This window comes from Scyliorhinus torazame, chromosome 19 (genome assembly GCF_047496885.1).
Source record: "Scyliorhinus torazame isolate Kashiwa2021f chromosome 19, sScyTor2.1, whole genome shotgun sequence".
Classification (NCBI taxonomy): domain Eukaryota; kingdom Metazoa; phylum Chordata; class Chondrichthyes; order Carcharhiniformes; family Scyliorhinidae; genus Scyliorhinus; species Scyliorhinus torazame.
Window position 1 is genome coordinate 112,895,620 of NC_092725.1, and position 21,899 is coordinate 112,917,518.

Below are 21,899 nucleotides of genomic sequence, written 5' to 3' on the forward strand. Positions count from 1 at the left end.
GCCAATCAACATAATGTGATAACTAAAACTCCGCCTCCCCCTCGCTCTATCTGCATCTGTAATCTTTGACAGGTTCCCACCCTGATGTGTTCAGCCAATCTCAGTTAACCGATGATAGGCAGTCGTCACTTGCTGGCGCTTCGCTTGTCTCCCTGGTGTTACATACAGCAGTCGGTTGTAAAATGGAATACGAGGGAGACAGAATCCAAACACAGTCTACTCTGCCTATGTACTTTGAAAGTTCAGAAAATAGGATAAAAATAGATCGGTGGCCAGATCCTCACTGCAGCAGGAGATATGTTCATTGTTGAAACATAACATTTCTATGATCTGCAATCAACCATTAGCGGGATCTTTCAGCCACTTATTCATTTTCTTCAGACCTAAGGTAGTTCTTTTATACTACATGTTCAATATGATTGTATACTCTTCCCTAACTTTACTTCTTTTATTGTTACCATTCATTTATGCAAAATTTGAACAATCCTTTCGCTGATTCATTCGTGTTTTACCTTAACCCTTAGTGAGTTAAAATCTGGCTAAAGTCTTAAAAGTAATTTATGAGTGAAAGGTAAATATGTACAAGGGTTTACATGCAATGTTGAAATAGTGGACACCCACCTGCAATGACAGGGTTTACCTGGAAGATAAATCTCAGGTATATAAAACAGAATATTGTTTAAAATGATGTTGCATAAAGTGGTTTGCACAAGGGTAGATTATTTGCTAAGTATACTTCAAATACTAATTTGACTGCTTGGTGGTTGCAGCTTGTTGAGCCTGGGATGAACTTGGTGGTGTTTCTTTTTCCCAGTGACACACTCAGTCCCAAGGGATCGGCTCCATGCGCACCCTTCGGCAAGGACCACTGGAAGACGGTTGAGAGGTGGCCATGATGTGCTCACACCACCCAGCCTTCTACTCTGCCCTCAGAGGTCTCGCCTTAAAATCCCAAGGAATTGTGCTGCTGCTGTTTTGTGCCTGTATGGCAGGCAATGCTTCTGTGATCTGCCCTTCGGTCTGCATCTGTGCCAGCGATATTATAACGTGCACAAATAAAAACCTGACCACCGTGCCAAGGACGCTCCACAGAGTTGTGACCAGCTTGGATGTTAGCTATAACGGTATCAGCACGCTTGGTTCTAATTGGGCGCCGGCCATTTTAGACAGACTGAAAACTCTCATTCTCAACCACAACAGCATTGATTTCCTCTCCAAAGGGGCCTTCACCTCCACCCCACGACTGAGGTATTTAGACCTGTCCTCCAACAAGCTGAAAAAGTTGGACGACTCATTGTTTCTAGGTTTGAATTCCCTGGAGATCCTACTTCTTTACAATAATCAGGTGGCACAGGTGAGCGCCGGAGCTTTCAAAGGTTTGTACAAACTCCAGAAACTATATCTCAGTCAGAACCTGATCTCGCACTTTCCCTTGCAGTTGTATGAAGGAAAGTCTAAACTTCCGCTGCTCGAACTGTTGGATCTGTCCTTCAACAAATTGACTTCTGTGCCAGTCCTGCAGTTAACTGCACTGTCGATTAGGCTGCAGAGTGGTTTGTACCTGCATGCAAACCCATTCGCCTGCGATTGTTCTTTTTACACAATGGTCACCTACTGGTATAACAGGCAGCTTAGGTCTGCAGTGGATTTTAAAGATGATTATAGGTGTTATTATCAGCTTGACTCCAAGAGAAGTGTTAGTGTTTTACTGATCCACGATGACCTTTTGAACTGCTCCAATAGTACTGTGAATGGCTCTTTTCATGCCTTGGGGCTGATTTACGAGGCCCACCTGGGGGAAAGGCTGGTGATAAACTGTGACAGCAAGATACTGGATTCAAACACAAATGTCCTATGGGTCACGCCCAGGAATGATACGCTGCAGCCAGGCGTTCAAGATCAGGGACTGCAGGTATTATTGAATGGAAGCCTTGAAATTCAACAGGTCCAACCTGAAGATGAGGGAATCTACACCTGTATAGCAATTAACAGCAGACGAATGTTAAATGAGACGATAGAGGTGTCACTGAAGGTGCACAACTTTACACAAAACGGGCAGCATTCACAAACCTTTAACACGGCCTTTACAACCCTCTCTGCCTGCCTGGCTAGCATTATTTTGGTCTTGATCTATCTTTACTTGACACCTTGCCGCTGCTGGTGTAAAGCCAAGCAGAAGCACAGAAGGACAAATGGAAACAGTGCTCACTCTTCAATCCTGAGCACCACTCCCTCACACGAAGCAGGTGGAGAGAGGAAAGCCAGCACTTGCAAGCGGGTGGCTTTCCTGGAGCCAGTTAAAGAGCCGCTCAAGGGACAGAACGGGAAAATGAAACTGCTCCCTACCACTCACAGCATGGCTGAAAAGATCCTGAGAGCCAACAGAGGAAAAGCTGATGTTGACTCCATCAGTTCTGTGTTCTCAGATAAGCTGATCATGGCGTGATCCAAATATCGTGGATGTAGCTTCATCAGAAGCTAGATTGCTGCCAATGAGACACATTGAGAGGATCTGTCACCTCCCAACGTTGGTATTTACCATCAATATCCTTGTCTGTGGAAATGTGAAAACCAGGTTGAAGAATCATTCTGCTGTCTTGAATGTGAACATGGCTATGCCACCTTGGAGAGGAGCTTTCACAAATCGACTCAATGTTTGGAATGTGGAAGAGCACGGAAATACACACCACTCTAGCTGCTGAATTCTGCAAATTATCCTGGCAGTTTTGCTTGTCATAGATTAAAATCCCCCTCCCTGCAAACAAATCAACTTGACACACAGGTGAGGTGCTGTGATGGAGTTGTTTTACAGAAATGGCTAGGCTGCATGTTTACAAGTCTTCCTTTCAGAGCCCTTTTAAAGGACGCATTGTGACAGAATAAGCCTAGTGCTGCTTTACAAAATCCTTAGGAGGCGTGAGTACAATGAAACCTCATTCATGGTCCTGCATCTGCTTCAGACACACCGGCAAATAATATGCAATGCTAATTTTGCCCTAATAACCAAGGAAGCTGTGTAAAATGATTAATCTTTGCCATACAAATTCAGCACACTGTTATGACATTCAATTTTTCATAAACCTTTAGCCACAAATTACATTTTTTAAAATTTCAATGCCAGACCCATTATTCTAGCCAGCCTGTTGGCTATAAACATGTACAGCATAATTTGTCTCCTCAGTGCTGTACTCATATTGACTATGAGCCTAAGTTTATACTGGGGGAGAATAAATTAAACTTTTGGACAAAAAGTTAAAGTACTGCCTACACCTTGTTCGCACTTCTAATATATATTGTAACAAACAACACATTAATTTAGCCCATGGCAATAGAAAAGGCAGATTTCAGTGTCCTCAGTTCTCAAAGTCAGTTTTTCCATCTCATTGTAGCATTATTGAAGGATTACCAGCATTAAGAGCAGCAGTTCATTGTCGCAAATATTGAAGTTCACACATTGAAAGCCTGACACAGGAGGATTCTAATGCAATGACCCAGTTAATGTGTGATGAAAAATTTGGGCTCATAGCTGAAAAATGCCAGCTTAAACTCCAGTCTCGGAAGATGCTCATGTTCAACATTCCCAACCAGATAAGCTTCATCAGCTCAGCTTCAGCACAAGACTGTCTAGGGAGTCTGGTGGGAAGCCTCCAGTGGTTCCGTCCTTATTTCAGGCATCGTTCTCAATGCTTACTTACAGCCAAGGAATAGACAGTTCTGTTGAACTCAGGTGGATGGGGAAATGGGATGGAATCACAAAAATAAATTAAATAATAAGAGATTCTATAATCATTTATTCCATGATACGCTATTTTTAAAGGATTTATTCTAAGCACCAAATGGATAGTCAAAAACAAAGTACTCTGAATGTGAAATGATTAGTTTGTACTGATGTATTTAATAAAATATAAAAGTCTGTAAATGCAGTATTTTGTAGTATTAACTTTGCTAACTTAATCCTAGACATTTTATTGTATAATCTGTATATCTAGAATGGCCTTTGCTATCCATTGTCTTAGTTTGTAATATTTGGTTTTCAAAATTATAGATTTGAAACAGAATTATGCTATTGGAAATACAGAAACAGACAAAACGATTCAACAGTTTCCTCACATTTTATTCTATTTTATCTTCCATTACATGTTGCTTAACTGCTCTCTTAAGCAGAATTTAATGCCATCCCCACCCCCATGGTCCAATCTTGGCACTGCCCTGTGTTACAGCTTGCCAGGTGACTGACCAGGAATGTCCCTATACGCCCCCAGGGGCTATGCTTTCCTCTTGGCCCCCAGAGGAGTCACCTCGACTGCCTCGCACCTGACCAAACATGTTATAAACCTCACCGACCTCGTGAGAGGGAGGGATCGTTTGGCGGGGGGCCGCTAATAATATTGAAATGTATTAAACTGTGGTTCACGCCCTTCATTGGTGTGAAAAAGGGCGTGAATCTTGTAACATCGCCTGCAAGGGGCAAGGGAAATTGGGAAACGAGATCTCTCTGACAAGAATCGCGTTTTCCGATACCTGCAACATTTTCCGACTGCACCGCAAATCACATAGACTTCGAGTGCGGGTTCAAGGTCACGGCTTCAGTCAATGGCAGCAAGACTCATGGATAGCCTTCCCGTCCTGCCATCAATTAATGCTTACTTAATGAGCCTCCTATCCCACTACCGCTCGGGTTCACCCAGTGGCGCGTAGGGGACTTGCCATGTTGGAAGCACACAAAAACACAAGTCTGCCTTCTTTCCGTGCTGGCTTCCAGGGAGGGGTTTAGGAGATGGTCCCTCATCCAGTGGTTTTCAGTGCTGGATCAAGGGAACTGCATTTGGGAAGGCAAGGTCTCCTGACAGACACCCCCCCTGTCACTGCTGCCAACCCTATTGCCCCCACCGACCCTGCAAACCCGCACCTAGCGGTCCGGTTCTCACCATTACTCACCTCTGGTCTGGGTCCTTTGCTCATGCTGGGCCTTGGCTGGGTGCTCTTTAGCAGCAGCATCCAGCACCTCCCCAATGGCACTGCCGATCAATGTAGATCTGCCAGCCGATGATTGTACGGCAGCTCGGTGGGCAGAACCTCTGCACCCAGGGTCCTTGGTCCCAGCGAAGGCCCACCGTTGTCCAGTTAAGTGGGCACTTAATGTGGTGGACCTCCCTGAAAAAGGAAATGGCAGCTTTTGCCGGCTCTCCAGTTGGTAGGCAAGACCTCCATCACCAACATTAATTTTGCCTTTACTTTCTCACTGGAATAGAGAGAACACCATTTATGTCCTGTAACAAATATACAAAGGAGGGAATACTGTTACTGACCTCAATTAGATGGTGCTGCCCTAGGCCTCAAATACAGACACAGCAGACGACACCAACACACATATTTACATACAAACTTAGGAATTAGGAGCAGCAGTAGGCCACTCAGCCCCTCGAGCCTATTCCGCCAGTTAATAAGGCTTATCTGATTGTAACCTCCGTTCCACATTATTACCTACCGAAGATAACCTTTCACCCCCTTGTTAATCAAAAATCTATCCAGCTCTGTCTTATAATAATAATTATAAAAATCTTTATTTGTGTCACAAGTAGGCTTACATTAACACTGCAATGAAGTGAAAATCCCCCATTCGCCACACTCCGGTGCCTATTCGGGTACACCGAGGGAGAATTCAGAATGTCCAATTCACCTACAAGCACATCTTTTGCGACTTGTGGGAAGAAACCGGAGCGCCCGGAGGAAACCCACGCAGACATGGGGAGAAGGTGCAGACTCCGCACAGACAGTGACCCAAGCCAGGAATCAAATCCGGGTCCTGGTGCTGTGAAGCAACAGTGCTAACCACTGTGCTAACATAAAAATGTTCAAAAGGCCGCATGGTGGTGCAGTGGTTAGCCCTGCTGCCTCACGGCACCAAGGTCCCAGGTACGGTCCCAGCTCTGGGTCACTGTGCAGAGTTTGCACATTCTCCCCTTGTTTGCGTGGGTTTCGCCCCCACAACCCAAAGATGTGCAGGGTAGGTGGATTGGCCATGCTAAATTGCTCCTTAATTGGAAAAGATGAATTGGGTACTCTAAATTCTTAAAACTATATATTTAAAAAATAAAAAAATTCAAAGATTTTGCATTTCCTCCACTGCCTTTTGAAGAAGGGAGTTCCAGAGACACATAATCCTCTTAGAGAAAAAAATTCTCTCATCTGTCTTAAATGAACACCCCCTTATTTTTAAACCATGAGCCCTGGATCTAGATTCTCCCACAAGAGGAAACATCCTCTCCAAATCCATCCTGTCAAGACCCCTCAGGATCTTAAAGGTTTCAATCAAGTCGTCTCTTACTCTTCTCAACTCCAGTGGACCCAAGACTAACCTGTTCAATGTTTCCTCCTAAGACAACCTGCCCATTCCTGATATTAGTCTTGTAAACCTTCCCTGAACTGCTTCGAACATATTTACATCTTTCCTTAAATAAGGAGAGCAACACTGTGCACATTACTCCAAATCTCGTCCCACCACTGCCCGGTAAAATGGAAGAATTAGATTCCTACTTTTGTAATCTATTCCCTTCATAATAAGCAATGACATTCTATTAGCTTTCCTAATTACTTGCTGTACCTGTTACCAGCACTAGGACACCCAGATTGCTCTCAATCTCAAAATGTTATTCATTTTGATAATATGCTTCTTTTTTATTCTTGCAAAGATGAACAATTTTACATTTCCCACATTATACTCCATTTGCTAGATCTTTGCCCACTCACTTAACCTATCTGCGTCACTTTGTATCTTCCTTATGTCCTCTTCACAATTTACTTTCCTACCTTTCTTTACATCATCAACAAATTTAGCAACCATAGGTTCATTGCCTTAATCCAAGTTATTTATATAAATTCTAAAAAGTTAAGGCCCCAACAGTGATCCCTGTGATACATTACTTGTTACATCCTGCCAACCAGAAAAAGACCCATTTATGGCTAACCTCTGTTTCCTGTTAGCTTGCCAACCTCCCAACCATGCCAATATGTTATGCCTTACACCAGGAGCTTTTATTTTCTCCAATACCCTTTGATGTGGCATCTTATCAAATGCCTTCTAGAAATCTAAGCACAGCACATCCACCGGTTCATCTTCATTCACAGCACTTATGACTCTTCGAAGAACCCCAATAAGTTGCCTAGAAAAATCCAAAGCAGCTGGGCATCAACATTATTTTTCAAATGACTTTGCAGACGACAGATGTTTTATATGGTTCCAAAGGTTTCCAAAACACTATTTGAAATTGATTTCCTAAAAATTCCATCTGCACACCCCTATTGTAAAGTACTGTGTTAAATAAACAGATTCAAATGACAATTTAGAAAATACATTTATGAAGTTTGGTATTGTTGGCCTCATGCTCAAGTGTTTGTTACTTTTTGAAGACAGGATTGATGGTATGTGAAATATCAGCTCCCCGTCACTCTAGATTGTCTCAGTGGGATGGGGGAGACATTTTAAATGCTCAACTTCCCAATTTCTTCCAGGTAGGTTAAATTCACCTCCTTCAAACTAAGCATATTTACAATCCAATAATATGTGTTGTAATCAGATACAAAAAATGTAATAACAAGATGCAACTATATTATAAAGTGTACATTGTTATCACAGCAGAGATAGGAACTATTCAACAGATGTTCATGTTAATGTCCATGCTCCACTCAATGCTCCTTGCACCATTCACTCCATCATTATCAGCATATCTTCCATTCCATTTGCCTCTGTGTACTTATCTAGTTTGCCCTTAAATGCATCTATACTATTTGCTTCAAGTAGCAGGTTTCACTTTCTAACCACACTCTTAATAGAGAGTTTTCTTGAATTCCTTCGTGACTACTTTTACATATATGGACCTTACAATTGTATCACTGCATGTGGAAACATTTCTTTCACATCTACCCTGTCAAACTCCTTCAGAACGCAATTTAATTTGACCAAAGTTTTCAATATGGCCTGTTTATAAAGCAACTAATCTGCCTGCTCATCAGATGAAATGCTATGTGCTCACTGAATAAATGTTAGTGGTCCTCTCAGAGTTAATGGCTGACGAGCAGCTTTTTAAGGTAATACCTGAATTGCCTACTTCTGTTCCTAATTCCTATGTTCCTATGTAATACCCCTTTGGTCATTATTAATCTCACAACAATGTAAGTGTATAGACTGGTCTACTTACAATTAGCTGAATGTCTTTGTTTCTGTGTCCGTTAAAATATCATTGGTCTTCTTTGGAGACCAAGGGAAAATTCCACCGTGACTGATGTGCCAGATCTGCCAGTGTGCTATGTTCCATGAGATCTCCTTGATTTATAATTATCATGAAATATGTACTGTCACTTACTTGGGCTCATTCTTTTGAGAGCTGTGCCATGTACTATTTTTACTGCTATATTTTATTCTCCCCACCAGACTCTCGCAGCCTTATGTACGTCCATTTAATAAAGCGCATGATGACAAAAACTACAAGCCCCTTTTTTAAAAAAGCGAGAAAAAGCTTCTCACTTAGTCAAGTAGCTTGTTTAATTACAGAAAAGTTCAAAGTCCTGACATGTTTCCAATCATTTCCTCTGTAAACCTGATCTCTTAATCAAATATATTTGCATAAACAAAAAACCTTTGCCCTCAGATGGACCCACATGATTAGGATTATTCATTTCATCACTGTTGCCCTCTTACCTGACAACCATCCACACATTCTCTGAACTGACAGAGGAAAAAAAGACAACAGCGATAATTTAACAGTCAAAACAAAATCACAAATCAAGAAGATAAAATTAAAGCAAAACAATTTATTTTTCACTGACGTTTGCATTCATTCGGAGTAACAAAAATGGAACTGTTTATATACTAAAAAAAAATTTAAAGGAACAAAAAGAATGATTTAATGTAGAGTTCTGACTGAGAGATTGTCCCATCGTTTTCGCTTTTCACATGTCGGATTAATCAACAGCATTTTCTGTGTTTAATTTCCGATTTCCAGGATGACATTTATTCTCTATCTCGGCTTCATCTGACCTCATTCTACAATTCTGATCATTTTGACAGGGGTTACTTATTGGGACGGTTCATTTCAATGGTATGAACTTTCTCATCTCATTGTTATGCAATTAACAAAGAAATACTGCCTAAAAACAATAAAACCTCTCAACCATCATGCCTGTTCCAGCTCTATTTGAAGAGTTATCTAAATAGTCCTACACGTTTGCTCATGTCCCATAGCACTGCCAATTTTCCTTTCCAAGTACACATCTGATTCTCTTTTGTAAGTTACGATTGAGTCTGCTTCTACCGCCGTTACAGGCAGTGCGTTCCATCTCCTAACAATTTGTTGTGTAATTTTTTTAAATCCTCCCATTTCCCCTTAGATTCTTTTACCAATTACTTTATCATGGAATCCCTATAGTGAAGAAAGAGGCCATTCAGCCCATCAAGTCTGCACTGACCCTTCGAAAGAGCACTCCACCCATGTCCACTCTCCCATATCCCCGTAACTCCATGACCTAACTTGCACTTCCCTCAACACTAAAGGGAAATTTATCATGGACAATCTACCTAGCCGGCACATCTTTGGACTGTGGGAGGAAACTGGAGCACCTGGAGGAAACCTATGCAGGCATGGGGAGAACGTGCAAACTCCACATAGACTGTGACCCAAGGCCAGAACTGAACCCGGGTCCCTGGCACTGTGAGGCAGCAGTGCTAACCAATGTGCCACCCCTTTAAATTGGTATCCTTTAGCTACCAGCCCAACCACTCATGGCACATCATAGTCTTAAAAAAACCATTGCTTCCTTTTTCCTCATAATGTGTAACTAACATCAATCTATATTTAAACATTTTCCAGATTACTATTTTGTGTAGGTTAGCACTCTTCCTTTAAAAGCAACCCCTCTTCATTGGCAATTGTTGTCATTACGATTAATTTGTCCTCTAATGTGGCCATTGCATTTGGATTTGATTACAAAGTATTCCTACAGGAGTCTCCTCACACTCCTCTTTATCTAACCTTAGCAATGTATCATCCTATTTCTTTGTCACTCATGTACATTTTTAGCTCACCCTTACATACATCCATGCTATTTGCTTCAACAGCTCCACGTGATTGCAGGTTCAATATTTTAGCCACTCTCCGAGTGTAGGTGGTACATCTAAATGGCATTTGGAGTTCATTGACAAATAAATGGTATGAATGACTTAATTGTCACTGCGATGCAACATAAATTATAAATTGGCCAAAAATGTTTTATTTGTATTCACCAACAGCGAAAAACTTAAAGGTGTCAAATTAAATCAATAATAAGGTTCTTCTTTTGACTTTTGACTTCTTTTGAGATTTAAAAAGAGCAGGAGCTGCGAGTCGGAGAGGAGATTTAAAAAGAGTGGGAGCTGCGAGTCGGAGCAGAGATTTAAAAAGAGCGGGAGCTGCGAGTCGGAGCGGAGATTTAAAAAGCGCGGGAGCTGCGAGTCGGAGCAGAGATTTATAAAGAGCGGGAGCTGCGAGTCGGAGCGGAGATTTAAAAAGCGCGGGAGCTGCGAGTCGGAGCGGAGATTTAAAAAGCACGGGAGCTGCAAGTCGGAGCGGAGATTTAAAAAGATTGCGGCCTAGTTTCGGGAGCCGTTCAGAGGAGGAGGAGCAGTCTCTGTCAGGGAGAGAACCTGAGAACATCTGAGACCCTCAGAAGGTACTTTTATTACGTTTTCAAATTGTGTGTGGGGCGGGGGGGAAACTGAAGTGACATCACAGAAAAGCTGTGACCTGAGTGGCTGGTTGGGAATCTACACTAAATTTAAAAAATTAAGCATGGGTAACTAATTAAACTTAATTACTTAATTATAATTTAGAGTGGTATCTAAGGCAGAGATCGGAGAGTACTATATTTAGCTTTCACATTTATAGTAGAAATCTAGTGCTAGGAAACAGATAGTTAACAGTAACTTAAAAAAAACATTTTTTTTTAACTTTTAATTTTAATTTACTAATTAATTGACGCAATGTCAGTTAGAGGGGTGCAGTGCTCTGACTGTGAGATGTGGCAGGTCCGGGAGGCTTCCAGCATCCCGGATGGCTTCATCTGCAGAAAGTGCACCCAACTGGAGCTCCTCACAGACCGCATGGTTCAGTTGGAGCAGCAATTGGATGCACTTAGGAGCATGCAGGTGGCGGAAAGCGTCATAGATCGCAGTTATATAAATGTGGTCACACCCAAGGTGCAGGCAGAGAAATGGGTGACCACCAGAAAGGGCAGGCAGTCAGTGCAGGAATCCCCTGTGGTTGACCCCCTCTCGAACAGGTATACCCCTTTGGATACTGTCGGAGGGGCTAGCCTATCAGGGAAAAACAGCAGCAGCCAGAGCAGTGGCACCACGGCTGGCTCTGATGTTCAGAAGGGAGGGTCAAAGCTCAGAAGAGCAATAGTAATAGGGGACTCTATAGTCAGGGGCACCGATAGGCGCTTCTGTGGATGTGAAAGAGACTCCAGGATGGTATGTTGCCTCCCAGGTGCCAGGGGCCAGGATGTCTCCGAACGGGTAGAGGGCATCCTGAAGGGAGAGGGCAAACAGGCAGAGGTCGTTGTACATATTGGTACTAACGACATAGGCAGGAAGGGGCATGAGGTCCTGCAGCAAGAGTACAGGGAGCTAGGCAGAAAGTTAAAAGACAGGACCTCTAGGGTTGTAATCTTGGGATTACTCCCTGTGCCACGTGCCAGTGAGGCTAGAAATAGGAAGATAGAGCAGCTAAACATGTGGCTAAACAGCTGGTGTAGGAGGGAGGGTTTACGTTTTCTGGACCACTGGGAGCTCTTCCGGGGCAGGTGAGACCTATATAAGAAAGACGGGTTGCATCTAAACTGGAGAGGCATAAATAACCTGGCCGCGAGGTTTGCTAGTGTCACACGGGAGGGTTCAAACTAGTATGGCAGGGGGGTGGGCACGGGAGCAATAGGTCAGAAGGTGAGAGCATCGAGGGAGAACTAGGGAATAGGGACAGTGTGGCTCTGAGGCAGAGCAGAAAGGGAGAAGTTGCTGAACACAGTGGGTCTGGTGGCCTGAAGTGCATATGTTTTAATGCAAGAAGTATTACGGGTAAAGCAGATGAATTTAGAGCTTGGATTAGTACTTGGAACTATGATGTTGTTGCCATTACAGAGACCTGGTTGAGGGAAGGGCAGGATTGGCAGCTAAACGTTCCAGGATTTAGATGTTTCAGGCGGGATAGAGGGGGATGTAAAAGGGGTGGCGGAGTTGCGCTACTGGTTAGGGAGGATATCACAGCTGTATTACGGGAGGACACCTCAGAGGGCAGTAAGGCTATATGGGTAGAGATCAGGAATAAGAAGGGTGCAGTCACAATGTTGGGGGTTTACTACAGGCATCCCAACAGCCAGCGGGAGATAGAGGAGCAGATAGGTAGACAGATTTTGGAAAAGAGTAAAAACAACAGGGTTGTGGTGATGGGAGACTTCAACTTCCCCAATATTGACTGCGACTCACTTAGTGCCAGGGGCTTAGACGGGGCAGAGTTTGTAAGGAGCATCCAGGAGGGCTTCTTAAAACAATATGTAGACAGTCCAACTCGGGAAGGGGCGGTACTGGACCTGGTATTGGGGAATGAGCCCGGCCAGGTGGTAGAGGTTTCAGTAGGGGGGCATTTCGGGAACAGTGACCACAATTCAGTAAGTTTTAAAGTGCTGGTGGACAAGGATAAGAGTGGTCCTACGATGAATGTGCTAAATTGGGGGAAGGCTAATTATAACAATATTAGGCGGGAACTGAAGAACCTAGATTGGGGGCGGATGTTTGAGGGCAAATCAACATCTGACATGTGGGAGGCTTTCAAGTGTCAGTTGAAAGGAATTCAGGACCGGCATGTTCCTGTGAGGAAGAAGGATAAATATGGCAATTTTCGGGAACCTTGGATAACGAGAGATATTGTAGGCTTAGTCAAAAAGAAAAAGGAGGCATTTGTCAGGGCTAAAAGGCTGGGAACAGACGAAGCCTGCGGGAATATAAGGAAAGTAGGAAGGAACTTAAGCAAGGAGTCAGGAGGGCTAGAAGGGGTCACGAAAAGTCATTGGCAAATAGGGTTAAGGAAAATCCCAAGGCTTTTTACACGTACATAAAAAGCAAGAGGGTAGCCAGTGAAAGGGTTGGCCCACTGAAGGATAGGCAAGGGAATCTATGTGTGGAGCCAGAGGAAATGGGCGAGGTACTAAATGAATACTTTGCATCAGTATTCACCAAAGAGAAGGAATTGGTAGATGTTGAGTCTGGAGAAGGGTGTATAGATAGCCTGGGTCTCATTGAGATCCAAAAAGACAAGGTGTTGGGCGTCTTAAAAAATATTAAGGTAGATAAGTCCCCAGGGCCTGATGGGATCTACCCCAGAATACTGAAGGAGGCTGGAGAGGAAATTGCTGAGGCCTTGACAGAAATCTTTGGATCCTCACTGTCTTCAGGTGATGTCCCGAAGAACTGGAGAATAGCCAATGTTGTTCCTCTGTTTAAGAAGGGTAGCAAGGATAATCCAGGGAACTACAGGCCGGTGAGCCTTACTTCAGTGGTAGGGAAATTACTGGAGAGAATTCTTCGAGACAGGATCTACTCCCATTTGGAAGCAAATGGACGTATTAGTGAGAGGCGGCATGGTTTTGTGAAGTGGAGGTCGTGTCTCACTAACTTGATAGAGTTTTTCGAGGAGGTCACTAAGATGATTGATGCAGGTAGGGCAGTGGATGTTGTCTATATGGACTTCAGTAAGGCCTTTGACAAGGTCCCTCATGGTAGACTAGTACAAAAGGTGAAGTCACACGGGATCAGGGGTGAGCTGGCAAGGTGGATACAGAACTGGCTAGGTCATAGAAGGCAGAGAGTAGCAATGGAAGGATGCTTTTCTAATTGGAGGGCTGTGACCAGTGGTGTTCCGCAGGGATCAGTGCTGGACCTTTGCTGTTTGTAGTATATATAAATGATTTGGAGGAAAATGTAACTAGTCTGATTAGTAAGTTTGCAGACGACACAAAGGTTGGCGGAATTGCGGATAGCGATAAGGACTGTCAGAGGATACAGCAGGATTTAGATTGTTTGGAGACTTGGGCGGAGAGATGGCAGATGGAGTTTAATCCGGACAATGTGAGGTAATGCATTTTGGAAGGTCTAAAGCAGGTAGGGAATATACAGTGAATGGTAGAACCCTCAAGAGTATTGAAAGTCAAAGAGATCTAGGAGTACAGGTCCACAGGTCACTGAAAGGGGCAACACAGGTGGAGAAGGTAGTCAAGAAGGCATACGGCATGCTTGCCTTCATTGGCCGGGCATTGAGTATAAGAATTGGCAAGTCATGTTGCAGCTGTATAGAACCTTAGTTAGGTCACACTTGGAGTATAGTGTTCAATTCTGGTCGCCACACTACCAGAAGGATGTGGAGGCTTTAGAGAGGGTGCAGAAGAGATTTACCAGAATGTTGCCTGGTATGGAGGGCATTAGCTATGAGGAGCGGTTGAATAAACTCGGTTTGTTCTCACTGGAACGACGGAGGTTGAGGGGCGACCTGATAGAGGTCTACAAAATTATGTGGGGCATAGACAGAGTGGATAGTCAGAGGCTTTTCCCCAGGGTAGAGGGGTCAATTACTAGGGGGCATAGGTTTAAGGTGAGAGGGGCAAGGTTTAGAGTAGATGTACGAGGCAAGTTTTTTACGCAGAGGGTAGTGGGTGCCTGGAACTCGCTACCGGAGGAGGTGGTGGAAGCAGGGACGATAGTGACATTTAAGGGGCATCTTGACAAATACATGAATAGGATGGGAATAGAGGGAAACGGACCCAGGAAGTGTAGAAGATTGTAGTTAAGTCGGGCAGCATGGTCGGCATGGGCTTGGAGGGCCGAAGGGCCTGTTCCTGTGCTGTACATTTCTTTGTTCTTTGTTCTTTGTTCTTGACTTGTACCAGATAGTATAAATAATTAGATTGAATATTGAGACAGTGGGATTGAGTCCTGGATAATACCTTTTCTCAGTTATTGAGCATTTCACACTGCAATCTAAAATCAACCGAAATCAAGGTTTTGTGCAGCTTTCGTCAGAAGAAAGTTGAATTTTCACACAAAACGAAAGTTCTCATTACACATTACAGCACTGACATCTCAGGTTGTCTGTTAATCTACAATTTTCAGTAGAACTGACAAGAGATTCGGCAACTGGCACTTTTGGTAATCATATTTTTGCAAATTCTACTTACTATTCTTAAAGGAATCGGGCCAGATTTTGGTGCCAAAAGAACTGTGATTTTAATGGCGCTTGCTGTTATTATCATGTTTAAAGTGCACAGCAAACGTGTTGCAAGGGAGAGATACTCCGTGAATTGCAGATAGCTGCAGGTTGCGGGGAGATTTGCATTGCCCCTCGATAATGGTAACTCGCCAGCAACCAAAATGTACAGGTTAGGTGGATTGGCCATGCTAAATTATCCCTTTGTTTCCAAAGTGCAGGTTGGGTGGGCCCACCAGGATAGGATGGGGGTGTGGACATTAATAGGGTGCGCTTTCAGAAGGTCGGTGCAGACTCGATGGGCCCAATGGCCTCCTTCTGCACTGTAGGGATTCTATGGATTCAACCTCCTTACAAGTTTCATGAAAGTACTGCATCTGAGGATTAATTGCAAATGAAAGTTGCCACACAAAATTAGGACTGGATCTTAACAGCACCTTTTTAATGTGGAGATTTCTGCTGCTGCAACACCATTAGACCTCTCCAGCCTTGCAAGGAACACTTGAAAGTGTGGAGCCTCATTCTTGCAGGTAGTAAATTGTTGTTAGATATTTTTTTTTAAAAATTCCCTTTTCTGTTTTATTTTTCGTTCTCAACCCAATCTTTCTTTCCCTCTCTTTATTTCTCTTTCTGAATATGATATCAAAGAATCGTAGAAATTGCAGTGCAGAAAGAGGCCATTTGGCCCATCGAGTCTGCACCGGCCCTTGGAAAGAGCACACCACCTAAGCCCACACCTCCATCCCATCCCCGTGACCCCACCTAACCTTTTTTTTGGACACTAAGGGCAATTTAGCATAGCCAATCCACCTAATCTGCACATCTTTGGACTGTGGGAGGAAAGCGGAGCACCCGGAAGAAACCCATGCAGACACGGGGAGAACGTGCAGACTCTGCACAGACAGTGGCCCAAGCCAGGAATCGAACCTGGGACCCTGAAACTGTGAAGCAACTGTGCTAACCACTGTGCTACCGTGCTGCCCATTATATTATTCTAATCCACCGATTTCCATCTTCCTTGTGCCTCTGCTTGTTTTCCAATCATTAAATCTCATTGCTTATGAAGACAGACTGTTGGTTCCATTGTCCACCATGGTCCCAAATGCTGCATTGCTCTTTCCAGGCGATTGTGAACAATTTATGGCGCAAAAAAATTGCAGGTTGAAAAGTGATGATAAAAATCAAACCCATGTTAAAATCCTGCAAAATCTGGGCCGTTACAATTCCTCTATTGTTCTCCCCACACATCACTAGTTGAAAAGCTGCCAGCTCTCTCTGTCTAATGCTTTTCCATCCGTGACTAACTTGCCTTTTGCAGCCTCCACACAGCCTCCAGGCATCACAGTCCCACTGAAACAGAGAGTAGATCGAAGGAGGTGGTCAGTGGGGGAATCTGGGGTCGAGCGGTGGGGGGTTGGGGGTGCAGGAAAGGAATTTTTTTCTCATATGTAGCCAAATTAGAAAGTTCTTGGGCGGGAATTTCCGACCCCACGCCGGGTCGGAGAATCGCCGGGGACTGGCGTGAATCCCGCCCCCGCCGTGTCCCAAAGTCTCCGCCACCAGAGATTCGGTGGGGGCAGGAATCGCGCCACGCTGGTCGGCGGGCCCACCCCCGCCGATTCTCTGGCCCGCGATGGGCCGAAGTCCCGCTGCTGGAATGCCTGTCCTGCCAGCGTGGATTAAACCACCTTTTGAACGGCGGGACAAGGCGGCGCGGGCAGGCTCCGGTGTCCTGGGGGGGGGCTTGGGGCTATCTGGCCCCGTGGTGTGCCCCCACAGTTGCCTGGCCCGCAATCGGGGCCCACCGATCCGCGGGTGGGCCTGTGCCGTGGTGGCACACTTTTTCTTCCGCCTTCGCCATGGTCTTCACTATGGCAGAGGCGGAAGAGACCCCCTCCCCTGCGCATGCGCGGGGGTGACGGCAGCAGCCGCTGACGCTCCCGCGCATGTGTCGCCCGGCGAAGACTTTTCGGCCCCAGCTGGCGTGGCGCCAAAGGCCTTTCCCACCAGCCGGAGGAGCGCAAACACTCCGGCACGGGCCTAGCCCCTCAAGGTGAGGGCTTGGCCCCTAAAGGTGCGGAGACCTCCGCACCTTTGGGGCGGCCCGACGCCGGAGTGGTTCCCACCACTCCATTACGCCGGAACTCCCCACCCCGCCGGGTAAGGGTGAATCCCGACCCTTCTCTTTAATTGGTTTCTGATTTTGTGATATAGAGAACAGCAGAAATATTTTCCCCAGTGTGGGCAGCAATGAAAAGACGACTGAATCCAAGAGCCACTCGTCAAAGCAGGCCATGATGGGAAGAAGAATCATAGAATTCATGTCACTCATATCAAACTATATTTTTCATTGATACATAATTCAGACAGGGATAAGAAATAAAGAGGCTGGAATTTTACAAGAACAGTCCTCACCCCTCCCCCACCCACCCCACCCACGCCTTCCTAGATGTGGGCTCATAGTCAGAGGAGGCCATGGCATAGTGGTATTTTAGATTTAGATTTATTGTGACGTGTACAGAGGTACAGTGAAAAGTATTGTGTGTACAGCCCAGTTAGATCATACCATAGAGAAAGATTTAGGCCATACGATAGGTACACAAAGTAACTACATAGGCATTGGGTGAAGCATACGGAGTGTAGTGCTACACAGTACAGAAGATGCATGGAGGGATCAGTTCAATCCATTTGAGGGCCATTCAAGACTCTGATACCAGCGGGGAAGAAGCTGTGTTTGAATCTGTTAGTGTGTGTTCTCCGACGTTTGCATCTTCTGCCTGATGGAAGAGGTTGAAAGAGAGAATACTCAGGATGGTAGGGGTCCTTGATTATGCTGCCTGCTTTCCCGAGGCAGCTGGAGATATAGGTAGAGTCAATGGATGGGAAGCGGTTTCACGTGATGGACTGGGCTGTATTCGGGACTCACTGTATTTTTCTACGGTCTTGGGCCGAGCAGTTGCCATACCAGGCTGTGATGCAGCCAGATAGAATGCTCTCTCTGGTGCATCTGTAAAAATTGGTAAGAGTCAATGTGGACATGCTGAATTTCCTTAGTTTCCTGAGAAAGATATGAAGTACATAAATCTCATCATTTAAGTATTTCACTGAGGACCAGAATCATGCAAGGAATAACTGCCTGTATTATTGCAGAGCTGTTAATAAAGTCAGTAAAAGACAAGCTGTTGTTGGGAGTTTGATTCTCTGGTGTCTGAAACCACAAGATTCAATATTTAGTGTCAACAAGATGAACAAGGAAACACATTAAGGCCCAATACTCCAGCTCAATATTCACAGGAGAAAGTCTGTTATTTAACACCTCGAGTGGACAGAACAGAGAAAGATCCCACCTGTAAGAAATTCTCGAATCATTTGTAAATATCTTTCAAATGTTGAATTGAATTTGATTTATCATCACGTGTCCCGAAGGTACAGTGAAAAGTATTGTTCTGCGTACAGTCCAGATAGATCATTCCATACATGAAAAAACATAGGACAGGCATTAATACACAATGTAAATGCATGGACAGGCATCGGGTGAATCATACGGAGTGTAGTAGAGTCGATGTGTGAAGAGATCAGTTCAGTCCATAATGAAATGAAAAATGAAATGAAAATCGCTTATTGTCAAAAGTAGGCTTCAAATGAAGTTACTGTGAAAAGCCCCTCATCGCCACATTCCGGCGCCTGTTCGGGGAGGCTGGTACGGGAATTAAACCGTGCTGCTGGCCTGCCTTGGTCTGCTTCAAAAGCCAGCTCTTTAGCCCTGTGCTGAACCAGCCCCAGAGGGTCATTCTGGTCCAGTAGCAGTGAGGAAGAAGCTATTTCTGAATCTGTTAGTGTGCGTTCACAGACTTTTGTATCTCCTGCTCAAAAGAAGAAGTTGAAAGAGAGAATAGCCCAGGTGGGAGGGGTCTTTGATTATGCTGCGCTTTCCAAGGCAGCGGGAGTTGTAGACAGAGTCAGTGGATGGGAGGCGGGTTCGCCTGATAGACTGGGCTGTGTTCACGACTCTCTTTTTCTTACGGTCTTGGGCTGTAATTGGTATTGTCACTGAGCTAGTAATCCAGAGACCCAGAGTAATGCTCTGGGAAATTGGATTTAAATCCCGCCGTGGCAGATGGTAAAATTTGAATTAAATATTTTTTTAAACCTGGAATAAAAAGTCTAATCATCAACATGAAACCAATGTCGATTGTCATTTGGTTCACTCATGTTCTTTAAGGAAAGAAATGGGCCATGCTTACTTGGTCTGGTATGGTCTGACCTACATGTGACTCCAGAGCCACAGAAGTGTGGTTGACTCTTAACTCCCCTCTGAAATGGCTGAGAAAGTCACTCAGTTCCAGGGCAATTAGGGATGAACAATAAATGCTCCCCACATCAAATGAATAAAAAACATTTAAATCAGATAGCGTGGTGGGGGTCACATGCTATTGCCGACCTCCCTCCTGGCATGAGGCAAGGCTGCCAGCAGGTTTCATGCTATCTATGAAGAAGCAACAAGAAACACGATTGTGTTTGTTTCGTCCTCCACCGGCCCTGGATGCATTGGCGCAGCAGTCAGGATGCTGACTAATTTTGAGGGAACTTGCCAGTTGCTGGTGTTCCCATGTCATGGTATTCCCAAGGGGTTTGGAAGATGCTGTTGAAGAAGCCTTTGTGAGTTGCTACAGCCTATCTTGTAGATACTTGTGTCTTCTAGATGGTAACAGGCTTTGAGGGGTCAGGAGATGAGTTACCCGCAGCGGACTCCAAGCCTCTGATTTGTTCTCATCTAAAGTCTTTGCATAGCTGGTCAATTTCTCATCAACGGATATACAAAGGATGTGATGACAGGATATTCAGCAATGGTAAAGCCATTGAGTATTAAAGGGAGATGATTTGATTCGCTCTTGTTGGACATGGTCATTACCCAGCACTTGTGTGGCACAAATGTTACTTCACTTATCAGCCTGAGTCTGAATATTGTCCAGATCATCCTGCAGGTGGAATTGGCGCCCGTTCCAATGATCCGGTCACCCGCTGGCGATGGCATTGAGGTTCGCGCCCTGCACCAGCAGGAGAAAGCAAATAGGTCAAATTAATCCATTTGCATCCTATTAATGGGCTGGACACTGGATTCTCCCAAAATGAGACGAGGTGTTGACGCCGTTGTGAAAACCGTGGAGTTTCACGACGGCATCATCGGGCCCCCAGGTGAAGCTATTCAACGGCCCACAAGGGGCTAACACGGGCGCATCGTGCAACGCCCAACAGACCGGAGCCGATTCGTCGGAACTTAATTATTTTCCCCCCACACACAACGTCGCAGGAAAGATGGCCGCCAGAAGAGCAGCGCCTCGATTTTGGGACAGCGAACTGGAGACCCTCCTGGACGCCGTGGAGGAGCAGAGGCTGGTGTTGTACCCCGGGCCGGGACAGAGGACAGCAGGCGCCATCGTTTGCCGTGCCTGGGCAGAGGTGGCAGGCGCTGTCCGTGCCGGCAGGATGGTGGCCCAGACTGCAGACCAGTGCAGGAAAAAACTGCACAACCTCCTCAGGGCAGCCAGGGTGAGTATCCAGCACTGTGCCCCGGCACCAAGCACCCTACCCCCCACAGACATGTGACCCGCCCCCATCCTGTCCTACATGGCTGCACCCACCCATGTCAGCTGCAATGGCCAGGCACCCTGAGCACTGATGCCATCAGAGACCCAACCCGTGGGCTGCATGCGTCGAACCGTCTAACACTGTTGCTGTTTGTGTTTGCCCACCCGCCCCCCCCCCCCCCCCCACTCCCACAGGGGAAGTCCGCACATAACCACTGGGAGCGGGAGAAGACCGGAGGGGGGCTGGGATAACTGCGTCGCCTCACCGTGCCCGAGCAGAGGGCACTCGACATTGTCGGTGGGCTGGTGGCAAGGGAGGTCGCCGATGCGGAGGTCGGAGGCGTGCCACCAAGTGAGACCCCGGCCTGGTTGCGGGTCTCCATGACACATGTGTGCCAAACCCTCACACCCTCACACTCTCAGCCCACACCCCTCACCCTAAACCCCTCACCCCACACACCAACAGCCCTCACCACCTCGCGCCTCACCCCCGTCCACCTGTCTAATCATATACGCTGTCATGTGTCTTACAGGACAGTCAGCCATGGGTCCAGCCAGTGCCAGGGCCGGTGCCCCCCAGGACCGCAAGCATCGACGGGGAGGGCAGCCAGAAAAAACGGCTCTCTGCCCGTGATGAGCCAGGACACCACGACCACATAGGGTATAGACACACACAGGGCACCATGACATAGGGGACAACCACACAGGGGACAGCCACACAGGGCACCATGACCCAGGGGACAGACACACGGGGCACAGACACACAGGTGACAGGCACAGGGGTCAACCACACAGGGGACAGGCACACAGGGGACATACACATAGGGGATGAACACCCAGGGAACCATGACCCAGGGGACAGACACACAGGGGACAGACACACAGGGGACCATGACCCATGGGACAGACACACGGGGCACAGACACACAGGGGACCATGACCCAGGGGACAGACATACAGGGCACAGACACACAGAGGACCATGACCCATGGGACAGACACACGGGGCACAGACACACAGGTGA

General features: G+C 45.8%; 1 protein-coding gene across 2 annotated transcripts; it reads left to right on the plus strand.

The window, feature by feature from the left end:
* Positions 1 to 103: 103 nt before the first annotated feature.
* On the plus strand, positions 104 to 4,093 carry LOC140396430 (amphoterin-induced protein 2-like). Of its 2 annotated transcripts, none has more exons than XM_072485047.1 (2): positions 104 to 388; positions 771 to 4,093. In XM_072485047.1, the coding sequence occupies exon 2, from the start codon at positions 893 to 895 to the stop codon at positions 2,444 to 2,446; it is 1,554 nt and encodes a 517-aa protein (XP_072341148.1). In that variant the 5' UTR covers positions 104 to 388; positions 771 to 892; the 3' UTR covers positions 2,447 to 4,093. The 2 variants fall into 2 exon arrangements, with proteins under 2 accessions (XP_072341148.1, XP_072341149.1); XM_072485048.1 differs by having other exon boundaries at positions 815 to 4,093.
* Positions 4,094 to 21,899: the final 17,806 nt, after the last annotated feature.